The 13,157-nt window shown below is 41.4% G+C and overlaps 1 protein-coding gene across 1 annotated transcript in view; it reads left to right on the top strand.

The window, feature by feature from the left end:
• notch2 (notch receptor 2) overlaps positions 1-13,157 on the top strand; it is a 43,359-nt gene that overhangs the window by 8,878 nt on the left and 21,324 nt on the right. Inside the window, exon 2 of the mRNA XM_018667345.2 lies at positions 3,604-3,685. Within this exon, the coding sequence (XP_018522861.1) occupies positions 3,604-3,685 (82 nt within the window). The remainder of the gene's footprint in view (positions 1-3,603; positions 3,686-13,157) is intronic.

Here is a 13,157-nt window from a genome sequence, read left to right as displayed (position 1 = left end):
ATCACTGCTTTTGGATGAAGCAGTTTGCTTTAAAACATAAGATTGAACAATTAGTTTCTGAGTTACATTGGTGATGATTATGAAAGATAGCTCTGTCACAATGACGTGTTGCTGCCTTTTCTCAATACTTTACAGTACACTGGAAACTTGAACATGTATGGCAATGTTGAACCCTGGTGCTGGGTTAGGTCATGTCAGGTGAACATAAGCTCGTTGTTTAGTGATGGCAGGGCCAAGTTTGATGTTCTTTGAAACTGGTGCTAATTTTTGATATAGTGTGCCAAGACAAACCATCCACTGTTTTTTATTGATTGTTACAATACAAGGACTTACCGTACCTTTTTCTATCTGCTTCCCACTTGCATTTTCTCTCATTTTTTGATATATATATATTTTTTATTTTAACAAGTCTCTTCTGATCTCATGTGTGGCGCTTTTATCTACCAGTGTGTTGATACAGAGTGGGCTGACACGCAACAAGGGCCCCCGCCTGGAATCTAACCTTGTGGTTACACCTCAGCTATTTTTACCCTTATTTTGGGGCTTTCGTGTGGAGTGGAGTGCATGACATTAATGCACTTTCTACAGTAGAAGTCAAAGCTGGTACCGTGACATCAAAGTTTTCTAAAATTTTTGTTTCCATTAGCCTATATTACATCTGCTCTTTCTTGATTTGACACCTTTTTCTTTCAGCTTTTTAGCAACACAATGAATAGGTTTCCTTCCTGCCTGCCACTCAGTAATCTACCTTACTGAAACCCACAGCAGATTAGAAGCTTCTCCTTCTTTCGTTAACATTTTAGTATTCATTGTATATATTTTTATGTGCCTTGTTCTTGGTCTGAGTGGCATTTTGCATCTATATTTGAAAAATGCTATATGAATGAAATTATTAATATTATAATGTTATTGTAATTGAGGAAAGTTTGAGAAACATGCTCTGACGTCCACTTACATGGATTCTCTCTTCTCACACTCTGCATAATGACATTTTCACACATACAGTGTCCATCGTTAGAGATCTCCTCCCACTCAAACTGAATTGTAGACACTTTGCTTTTGCTCTCTGTCTATCAACTTCACACAAACACGCACTAGAGGACTGAGGATTTTTGATCAGGAGGTGTCCAAATAATAGTAATCATCCAGTCATGTAACCTCTGTGTGTTTCCTCTCAGTTCACACCGTCTGGCTGTAGTTTTACTGTTGACTTTGTCGATCAGGTCTTATCAAGGCTCTCATTCCTGGGAATTTTTCTGTCCATGGTTCATTGATAGTGAAGTGTGAGAACAGTTAGGTAGAGAGGATGCAATGCTGGTGTTTTGAGCTTTGGTTACAATACACTGGTCAGTCATTTGGATGTGTGAGAACATTTTGTTTGTTTTATTCTAGAGAGACGGATAACTGAAACCTTTTCCAAACTTTCAGTCAGGGAATTGGTGACTTGTACAGCATAGGGTAATAATTTGTGTGTGTGTGTGTGTGTGTGTGTGTGTGTGTGTGTGTGTGTGTGTTAAAATGGCGTAATAGGAGGCAGGCTGTCCCAGATCTGGTAAGATCATTGCGTCTGGCATTACAACAGTGTGTATGGGAAGCTCATCAAACCAGTCAGGGGATGTCAGCAGCTTTTTCCGGTCTCTGCTCTCTTGCTTCCATTCTTTCATTCCCCCTATCATACGCATTGGTCTTCTCAGCTCTCCCTACTTCCTCCCTCTCAGCCTTTCTCTTTTGCTGATTTTGCAATTGTCTGCTGTCTGCTAGGTATCCTGCCATACTCTGTGGCATGGCTCAGATTTACTGTACAGATATCTGTTTGACGTTCCTTTTATGATTTATTCAAAAGCAGATTCAACATGATTTTGCATCAAATTTCGACTTGTGATCAAAACCAAAAGTGAAAGTTCCACTATGTTATAGGTCTAACCACACATGTGCAGATTTTGTGCACTGTGTTATTATACTTGAATGATTTTTGTGTGCTTGCTTGTAGCATGTGTGCATTCAGTATGTCAGCTCAGTACAGAAATAGTCCCAAAATAGCACAGTATTTTCTGTGGTCTCTTGTAATGCAGCAGTAGTCTGAGATCAACTCCCACTTTATTACAGTGGATGTCTGTTGAGTATGCACATAGAGATGTGTGTGTGTGTGTGTGCATGCTTGTTGGGATTAGGAATTTCACAGTGGTTTATGTATGGTATCCCCATGTCTAATGGACTATGTCTGTCAGCCTGGCTCTAAGGCATTAGTCTGCTCTCACTCTCTGATCAGACCAGTTCAGAGACTGGACCCTGTACATTTAGCACTTGAAAATTAACTACATGTTGCAAAACTTTGAGCACCACAAAATCATGTGAAGTAGGGGTAAGAATAGTTAACATGTCTTCTTATGAACTCTTAAATTTGAGTGACACTGTGATTAATCGAGGCGCAGGAAATAACACCACTGCCGAGCACACTTCCTGTAATGCAATGACTGCTTTGTGAAGACTTTGTTGGCGTTTCTTCGAAATCAGCTGACCTACCCTCAGTTCTGTAAAAAGAGAGCTGTTCTGCAGAGTGGGGATACGTCACAACCACTTTAACATGTGAGGCTACAAATGAAACAAAATATTAATATACCAGCATTTGTGTAACCAGTGGTAATGATCTATTGCAGTTCTGCATAATTAAACACACACACACATTTAACATTGGCTTCCTTCATTTGGCTACTATATCACATTGATAAATAAAGACTAAGAACAGCACACTTCTGTTTGGCATGTTGGGCCGGCATGGTGTTGCGTGAAGACCACTTAAGCCATGTGTCTCTGGCGGCTTGAAGGCCACACAATGGCTGATGTGTCTGGCTGTGAGTGTCTCACTGGCAGGGAGATAGTTGGGCTTTGTTGTCTTCATCAAGGCACATTTCTGCCCGCCTGCCCATCCAGTCACCCTGTGACCACTGGCTGATTTCAGGTTGGCTTTGCATAGTTGGCTGGATAGGTGGCAAGCCCACTGCATCATCTTTCTGTAATGATGAGGGGAAGGAGGAGAAAACTTTTGACTATGTAGAGGGTTTCCCTTAGAGGAGCGGGGACAGTGTGTGGGGGGGATCTTGCTACCTCCGCTAACCAGTTTTTTTGAAGGAAACCCCAAGTGAGCTTTTTGCAGATTTTTATTTGATGTACATAAAAAAAGATTTTTATTTTTAGGCACATGATCAAGATGTCTGTATATCCATGTCTAGACAGCAAGGAAAGAGTAACACATGACGGATATTGCATACCATTAAACCTGGTTCTCCTATAGGGCGAATAACCAACTGATTTGGGAGAAGTTAGCGTCATAATATATAAATCTGTGCGTTTTAATGAGGAAACTAACAGTGTTGAAACTACTACACCTCCTTATTGTTTTAATGGTGTGAAGACTGTCTTTACAAACGCCCTGTGTGATCTAGTGTGTAAAGACAAATATTTTGGAATCTGTGTCAATGACTGGTTTAATAAGCCAACAACACCACTGACGTATGTAGTTAAATGACTGAAGTAAATGAACTTCAAGCAGATGAAATGCCCCTCAGGGTGTCCACTCTCTAACTTGTCTCTTTTCTCTTGCAGCTCTGCAATGTATGGATGATAACGCGCCCTGTGTTAACAACGCTACGTGTCTGACCTTTACCAATGGCACAGAGTACTGCAGGTAAGATGGACTGGCCAAGGCTGGCACAGGTTGATTCAGTCAAACCCATGCTATCATTCCAACACTGTGACAAATATGTGAATGCAGCAGTAGAAACACCTCATCAGGGGATTGCTGGATGAGAAAACCAGCACAGAAATAGGGTTTTTAGATCATCCCCAGCCTGTCCATGGGACCATGAGGTTTTGCTCAGGCACGAAAGGGGGAATAAAAGACTACTCTGTCTGACAGAGTACACCAGCACTGGGAACAATACCAATATACACACTTCCACCTCCAGGATCTTATTTAGGACATTTCAGGGGGTTTGTGATATACTCCCTTGTTGCAATAGAAGTGATAGTTCTGGATGTTGCCAACATTTTACTGTGCACTGATTTGTTGTGGGTGGGGAATGTCAAAGAAAATGACGAGACATTTTTATTACATGAGAAGGTAACCTATTCAGTGCAACTGAAAAGAAAAAACAATCATAAACGTAGCTGACTGAATTGAACAGTACAATATCAATTGCTACCCCACATACTAGTGTTCCCTTTTGTTCCTAGGCCTTGTTGTGGAAACTTGAAATAACATGAAAGTAATCCTCCTTTACTACCGGTGGTACAGTCAGACCATTAGGGAAAAGTGCTTTAGTGTAAAGGAGAGCAGTGGCTGCTGTGATTTATGCCTTCCACTTTCTGACAGTTTAGCCTAGTTTGTAATTAAGACTGTCTTTATAATTGCGTTGCCTCTCCCGAGCCAAATTCCCAACAAAAATACACACATAGTTGGTTCATGAACCTGATCATATTTCATCAGATGTGATGTGAATCACACTGTGTGTCTGTTCCCAGAGCTTTTGGAATTTCAACACTCTGTGACTTCTGTAAAAATGGCAAGAGAATGCAACACTACATAATCAGTGTTTGACATTCCCTCTGTCTAATTGAAGGTCAAATGGACATTGTACTGCAGGTGCAAAGAGGCTCATTATGTGTAGTATCTGCAAGTATGTGTGTGTGCATGTACATCTGTGAGAGTTCTGTAGACTGTTAATGATCTTTTACTGAGAGTCAACTATAATTAATATATTAAAATAGACATAAAAATAGACAGAGGATCTTAATGTCAGCTCTTAAACATAACTCAGTTAAGTGAGTTTAGGACGGGTGTGGTGTGATGTGGTCTCGCTGCATCTAGTTAATTAGGAGCTGTGTTTTGAGCTAGGGTAATGTGGGTGATGGCTGTGTGGTTTAGACCAGTAATAAAGATGTGATTAAACATAAGCTAGGATGACCATTTTTAGGTTATCTAAAGTTAAGCATTTTTTTTACATTTTGGACATGTTTCTTAGGTGGTGGAAATACTGTTAGATTGTCTTGGTTAGATGAGTTCAAATAACAGGCACTGATCGAAAATCACACCCAAATTCACAGCTGTGTTTTTAATATGGGCTGACAGGCTCACAGTACCAGTAGAGCAGTGAATTTTGCCAATACCTACTGGCACATGTCTCTGAAACAACACTCAAATCATCTGTAGCAGTTTAAGGCTTGACCACATCCTCTTAGGTTTTACTTTTGTGATGCTGTTTTTATTACTTTTACTGTTATTTAATTGAAATGATAAATAATCATATTACATGTAATAAATTTTTATTTTTTGTACTTGGGAACTACTAATTATTATTCATTTTTAAGGTGTCTTGGTATTATTAGATTTTTCTTGTAGTTACTCTCACTCTCTCTCAGTCAGACTGTCTCCATTCCCAGTAAGTCAGTATGTTTTTCTCTGAATTAAATGATGATATTTATGATAAAAGACGAGGCCTCTTGCCCTGGAGACACACACAGAGGAGTCTCCCAGTTTAGAAGAGTCAGCTGACAGAGCGCAGGCCCACTATTAGACTGATTAACTAGTCAGACAGTTTTTTCTTCTATCCACAGGCAAACATGAACAACGCACACTCACAAACACACTCATACACGCACATGTGCACACAAATGCACGCGCTTGCCTCTGTCCGGCCTGTCTCGTCCCGTCTACACTGTGCTGCTGGTCAAAAGGCTCATTGTGTAAAAATATAATTATGTGTTTATTAGTCTCCTTGGTATATTCAAGGCAGCCATTTGTAAGTAAACAGTCACTGTGGCCTTCTGGCTCAGAGCAGCCTAATGATGTCAAATGGATCACGCCTGGGGTCAGACTGGGAGTAATTCTAATTAAACCAAAAATTACTATGACAGGTTTTGATTAAGAAGGGGTACCACTGTGGTCAACTGATAGACAGTTAATCTGTTTTTCAAGACATTCAAGGTATTCCTAGTTTACAGTTAGCCAGCTCGTTTCTAATGCTCAGAGTGGGGAGGAGGAACAAGTGTGATCATGATATTCACTTTTCTCAGACTGTGTTGTAACAGGAACAAATCAGTAATATATTAATACAGGTAAGGGCGGTATTTTTGTTTGGTATTAGTAAAGAAAATAGTGGAGACGAGACCGTTTTGATTGGCGATGAGCTTCTGTGCATGTTGTCACTCTGCAGCTTCCCTCTAGTGCCTCCTCTGCAGATTTCCCATATATTTTGGAAACTCTACAACAGCTCTAGTCATAAGTATGTGTCTGTTTTCCATTGTTTAATTCCTTTTTAGGGACTTTTCTAACTTGGGTTTTGCTTTTTTTTTGTTTTAAAGATACAGAAAATGCGAAGGGAAAGGAGAATAGGAAAACTTAAAAAATTTGAATCCAAAGTACCTGAGCTTTGTGCTTACATACAGCACAGTAGCATAGACTGATAATATGACTATTTGAAAATGTCTGGAAATTTTTGTTTGCATAGAAAGCTTAAGTGTCTTGTTTAAGAAACGAAGAATGCTGTGTGTTAGAGTTAAAGTACATGGGAGAGGTTGACGTGTGACCTTGCAGGGCAGGTTGCAGAGAAGCTGTCTAACCGGTGACACTGCAAGCCATCAGCTTTGGGTGTGAGAAAAAGGTGTGTGTTATCTGTGTCTCTCTACCTGGGTTTGTGCGTGTCATAAGTTTGCTTGAAAGGTATTTGTATCTTACATCACTGCTGAAGGGACAGATGAACATTATCTGATGAGGGACGGGCTAAGGACACAGACACATTGGTTTTGATGGTGGGCCACAGTGGACTCCTGACACTTAGATGGAGTCTGACTCATTTAGTTAATACCTGAGCAGTCCAAACTAAAGTGAGACTACACACATTATGTTGTTCAAACCCTGATGTCCTCTAGAACAAGATCTCTTTGTCTGCTGTCAGGCCACGGTGCAAACTGATTAATTCTCCCTCCCTCTCAATGCCTCTTTTTTTCTCTCTCTTTTTTTCTTGTAGTCACTGTCATGACTTTTTGTTTATTTAAAAAAAAGCTTTTCTTACTAGTGAGAGGAGAGAGTTACTGTGTTGTGTAGACCTGCTGTCTGTTTGATCTGACAGGTAGAATTTGCCTGCTGGGCAGACAGAGGAAGAGAAAGGGCCAAAAGAAAAGAGGATGTCTCTTTTCAGGTAATTTGAGGAGGAATACCTCGGAGCACAACTCCTTACTAATGATGAGAGAGTGGCGCTGAGGGGGGAAGGGAGACAGAGAAGCGGAGCAGAGAGAGGAGTGTAATTTCCCTCTTGCTACGCCTCCTTCATCAAACTGTCACTCACCCATCCATGCCTCAGTCCCTCCCAGTGCTTCAGGGATTTAGATGCCCCTGGACACAACTCACCTGGCCTCTTAATCCATTTCCCATAACCCCAGTCTCTTTCCACTACAGTCTCTGCTTTTTCTTTATTTCTTTTTAACCATCAGTTCATTTGCCTCTGGCATTATTTTTTCTTCACCTTTCGCCTTTATTATAGTCATACTTGCTCCTTCTTTCAGTCATATCTGTATGTTTGTAGAGCTTTGTGGAAAGACCTTTTGCTCTCACTGTTGTTGTCTATCCATCTCAGCCACTTTGTGTCACCTCACGGGAAGTTGCGTGATGATTTCACATCCACATCCCCTCTCAAAGTCTCAAAAAAGGGGGTGGCCGAGAAGACAGAGGAAAAGGAGAGATGAGTCACACCTCCACAGCAGACACCCACTCTATCAGGCACACACACACATACACTTGCACAGACTTCAAGTGGATTAGGCATATGATCCAAACTAAAGTCAACAAACCTAAGAGTAGGAAACTGGAACCCACGGCAGTGATTTCCCGCTCTTAGGCTCCAAAAGACTTATCTCTTTCCCACAGCCCGGCTAACAGCAATGTAGATGTGGTTGAGACTTGAACCACAATGATAAGAGTTTCTTTGTGTTTGTGTATGCACTCCGTCTTCGTGTGCGTCTCTGGATAGTCAGGGGCACCTTAAGCCTGGGGCAAGTTCACATGCTGGCACAGAGAAGTCTGAAGTTCAGTTAAGGTATTAGATTCAATGTTTGGATGGTAGAGATGTAGCTCTTCGTGTCTCATGAGTGTCTGTTTAAGGTTAAAAGATGAGACAAATACATTGTTCGTCAGTGCCAACCAGGGCTGCAATTTAGGATTATTTTGATCATAGATTTTTAAATAATGTTATCGTTTAATTAAATCATTTTCTAGTTTTGAAACCTTGACGTCACAGTTTCCCAGAGCCGAAGGTGAGGTCTTCAAATTGGTGGTTGTGTCTAACCACCAGCCACAAACTGAAGTCAGCAAATGTCTCACATAGTTGTTTGATAAGTAACTTGAAACATTAATAAAATACAATGAAATGTTGTTGTCAGTTAATTTACTGTCAGTTGACTTATGATTAATTGGCTGATCCTTTCAACTCCAGTGCCAACTGACTAGATTGAGAGTGGTAAACATGACATGACCTGTAAGTGGTCTCTGGGATTTGATCTCTTTGAGGATTACCATGATTAGAGAAACAGACACTCAAACAAAAACAAGCAAACAAACAAACAAAGGACAAAATAAACAAACAACATGGTGTGTGGACGCCTGGAGATTCAAAGCCCACTGTCAGAAAGAGGAAGCCTTACAAAACTGTGGGGAATGTAGCAACTAGACCATAAACCCACACTCAGTGAGGTGATAAGCAGCTCTCTGTCACACATTGATGATGAAACTGTGGGGTTAAAAGTACCTCTGTTTTGTCATAAGATCACACATCTCTCTGTACAGCCTCCTCTGTGATGTAAAGTCTGTGACCAGTGTGAGTTTTACAGCTTCAATTTGAATTAACTTTTCGTTATTATTAAATCATCAGACAGACAGACAGACATCAAAGAGTCACAGAAATAACTTTACTCCTCCCCTGTGTTGTGTGTCAGAGTAAAGTCCCACGCAGAGGTTTGAAATAAAGACATAATATACATCAAAGAGAAAACAGGAATTAGCTGGGAGCAAATCTCTTTGGGTGGGCTGCAGCAAGAAATTCAGCATTTGGTAAACAAAAGCAATTCAGTTGCCAGGTGATCCAAACAGGAGAATATAGACAATATTCTTTTTTGTGATGGATTTCCATATCAGTCAGTGGTTGACTATCATAGTGTCGTCCTAGATGTGGAACTTTTATAGGCGGACCGAGCTATTGTTAGAGATTCCACTTTTAACAACCACACCAGCAGGATAATGACAGAACATACAGAGACGGGCACAAGTAGCTTTCAGAGAGAAAATGGGTCCTGTGCTTCCTCAGATGAGTCTTTATGAACATGTTTCTAAACACAGCCTGAGATTTTACCGCATGGCCCCAGTTCAGACTCCACCCTGCTCTGCACTCCTTTATTCTGTCTACACTGATGCTTTTCAGTCTGGCTGCCTGGCTTCCTTCTCTCTCTAAACATCTCGCTCTCTCATTACTTTTCTGGCTTTTACCTCCATTGCACTCCCTTCACTTCATCCACCTTCCTCTTTTTTTTGCACTCTTGTGTATTTTTTTTTTAATGTCTGTGTAACTTTGACACCACTCTCACACCTCCCTCTGCCCGCCTCTTCTGTGATGTTATTTCTGCTGTCTCTGCTCTATGAAAATGAGAAGAAGAAAAAAAAACTATGCTCAGAAGTGAGGAAACGTGAAAAAATACACCTCCAACTCACAAAAACTACGTCGCTGCTAACGATTATTTAAGTAATAGATTCATAGTTTCCGTCACCTCCAAAAAAACCTGTAGTTGAACCTCTACTTCTAAGCCTAGGTGCATTTTATTTTTCCAGTGTAGACTATGGTACCCGCCTGTTCTCCCCTGTGGCATCCACTGGTCTGTGGGCCTAAGGAGTGACAACGTTACGTAGGATCTGGCAGGACTCATTCTCATTCTATGATAGTGCCAGTTGCCTTTTTCAGATGTCTGAATTTGATCACAACACTGCCATAAACTCACTGATGCTTTTCCGTAATGTAGTGCTGCTGGCTTGAGGTAACAAGTGTTATTGAGAAACCTTCTTGCACTTCTGTTTGTATTTAGTTTACATTCTTTTAGATTGATTGCTTATGCTAGTTATCAAAAAATGGTAATGGAGACTGCAAGTGAGATTGGAAGGAAGTAGAAAGGCCTCGTCAGCTGCCCACACATGCAAAGCTGTAGATTGCTGTCTTCACCTTTTTGCTTTAGTTCATTGCTTGTCTGATAGTTCAGTACAGTAGTAGCAGCAGTTGACTGGACTGCCTGTACAGAACTGGTGTCAAAGCACTAAGTGTGGACTTTTTTGGGGTCAAGGTAGGACAGATAAGGTCACACACTGGTATACCTCCACCATTGATATGCATATATGAGCACACTCAAACCAGTCTTGGGAGCTCCTAAAGCGGGCTCCACTGTTCACCTTTGCGTCCCTGTTTCTGTCACTTCTGGGTCTGATCTGACTGTGCATGTTCATGTCAGCTTATCATCCATGTGGTGCAATGTCTGATGAAAGTTTTTGACTTACACATACGGAAAGGTCGGTTTCATGTAATGACTCACAAAAGTCATTGTTTCAAATCAGTCATTTTTGCATACATCTACCATATCGTGATGTGTATCAGTTTTGGAAAATTATGATTATGATTTTCAGCCAACCTGCCCAGACCTAGACTGTAGTTATGTGATTTGGATTCAACTTTCTCCAGACTTTTGAGACTGATTAAGTTGCACTTATAGTATAAATGACAGTAAATCTTATTAAAGGAACTACTCCATCTAACTCTAGAATCCTGGACGAGTTTTTGTGCAACTCAACTTCCTTAAAATGATCTGCTGTTTGCCACAGTTTGGTAAGGAGAGGATCTTTTAGTTGCTGATTTACCTCCACCACAAAGCTAGCAGCCTACCCATTCATAGAAGCAACAGTAAAGAGACTTGTGACGTCCATGCATGCACACACAAGACTACAGTAGAGTGAACAGGCCACCTATGCACCAGCAAAGCCAAGGAATGATCCAGGGATTGAAATGTGATCTGGTATATGCTCTCCCTCCTTCTCTCTCACACTGTTTTTTCTGTGATGGCTGCAGGGGTAGCGCATGATGGAGTTATTAAGCGTCTCTGAGACTAGAATAGTGGCTGGAGGAGGAGGTGGTGGTGGGGTTGTACTTGAGGAGTGGAAGGTGGAGAGGTAGGAGGAGAGAAATTGCACAAAAGAAAAGGAGAATGAGGGGCAGGGAGCTCAGGACATAGGAATTAGGAATGGAGGAGGTGGAGGAGATATTACATGAGTGAGTGAGAATCAGCCCACCCCTCTCTGCTCATTGAAGCCCCCACCGCCGGCCAGGAAAAGCAGAGGTCAGCATGAGGTAGAGGAGGAGGAGGAGGGAGAGAAAGAAGGAGAGAAGGGGTACACAGAGAGAGAGGGGGGTGGGGTGGGGAGGGTGTTTGTGAGATGGGGGCGCTAATGTGAACCAGCTGTAGAAACCTGACACCTCGAGAGTGGGTCAGAAATGAGAGGTGGAGGAGTGAGAAACAGAGAGGGAAAGAAGGGCTGCAGGAAACTGCAGAGAGTAAGAGAAGGATGGAGAAAATGGGAGGGAAAAAAAAGTCCTCATGGCGCAAAACAAAGAATCCCATAGATGAGTTTGGCTGCAGAAACCCTCTCTGCTGTGTTGTTCATGAAAGCAGAGACCTACTGTGTGTGTATAGATGTCAAAGCGCATTCATGTGAGTGCAAATTCTAGCTTTTGTTTTGTAGTGTGTATGAAAATTTGTCAGAAGATTCACACTACTTCCTGTGTTGTATTCAGCGACAGACTAGTATGTCAGCGTGTTGGGTTATCGCTTCCTCAGTGAGCCACCACTCCCTGACAATAATGTGAATCATGCACAGCCTTGTCTGATTACCCTCAGGCTCTGGTGATACAGCTAGAGGCTAATAATGAGCTCTCTATCTGGCAGTGAAACCTGAAGGACAGGGTGGTATCGTTTCCTGACGCCATGGCATTTGGTTCTGTCAACACTGCTTAGATAGCAGCGATTGAATTTAATAGAACTTACTATGCATTTCTCCTGTCAGCACTTTTGAATTTTTACAAAAACCTTGAAATAGCAAATAAGTTTTGAAAGGTGGTGTTGAGTTGCAAGACAACTCAACAACAGGTTATAAAGCCTTTAAGTGATTTTTTTTTTTTTTGTTTTACTAATGCCATGTTTGCTAAAGAAATGTCATATGTAAACAAAGTCATGTTCTTTTCAAACTCAAAAGACTTGAAAATTAGGCAAAACATTACAACAAAGCACACGTTTCAAATTTCCCCTCTCTCCCACAAGTGGCTATGCTTGACTTTGAAAACGCATCTCATGTTACCTGCAGTTTTAACAGTGAAAATGTGTGAAATGTTCCCAGTGAAACGTAAACCTGGCATTAACCTGGACACGGTGTTCTTTGTGTGTCAGCCTGCTAATGTGATGTATGTCACAGGGCAGAGAGCTGTGTCATTACTCTGGGAGAGGGGGACGGAGAGGTTGTCCTGGGAAGAAAAAAAAGAGCAGTCCTAATTCCCAGGATGGCCGCCTTGTTGTGATATCCTGACCAAAGCTGTGTTTGTGTTTAGAGTGGGGAGGGACGTCTTTGTGTTTGTGTATTTATGTGTGCGTGTTTGTGTATAGGCATGTGTTAGGGGTTAACATTGCAGACATGCTGATACACAGACGGAGACAGAGAAGAGGGGAGGGTGGCCGTGTCTAATTTGACGGGGCTGAGGTGAAGAGGGATGAAGTTTTTCTTTGAAGATCTGACATCACTAATCCACCATCTTGTTTGTCTGTTTACCAGCATGTAAAATACTGCCAGACCTATCCTTTACTTGAAGATAGTAAAGAAGCTGTGGCTCAATATTGTACTGTTAATTGAATTAAATCAAATGAATAAACACTGGAGGAGATTTGATAGACTGTAAATTTGTGAACCACATACTGAATGTTTGCCAGAAAAGGGGATTTGTTGTCACATGTTGTTTGCCATTTTTGACGAGACAGTGGGTGACTCACACATCATACCGGGCAGAAGTATCACAGATGTTGATTGATCT

The sequence above is a fragment of the Lates calcarifer genome, linkage group LG17 (genome assembly GCF_001640805.2).
Source record: "Lates calcarifer isolate ASB-BC8 linkage group LG17, TLL_Latcal_v3, whole genome shotgun sequence".
In the NCBI taxonomy this organism is placed as follows: domain Eukaryota; kingdom Metazoa; phylum Chordata; class Actinopteri; family Centropomidae; genus Lates; species Lates calcarifer.
The sequence above is the reverse complement of the archived record's forward strand: the minus strand, read 5'-3'. Positions and strand labels throughout refer to the sequence as shown.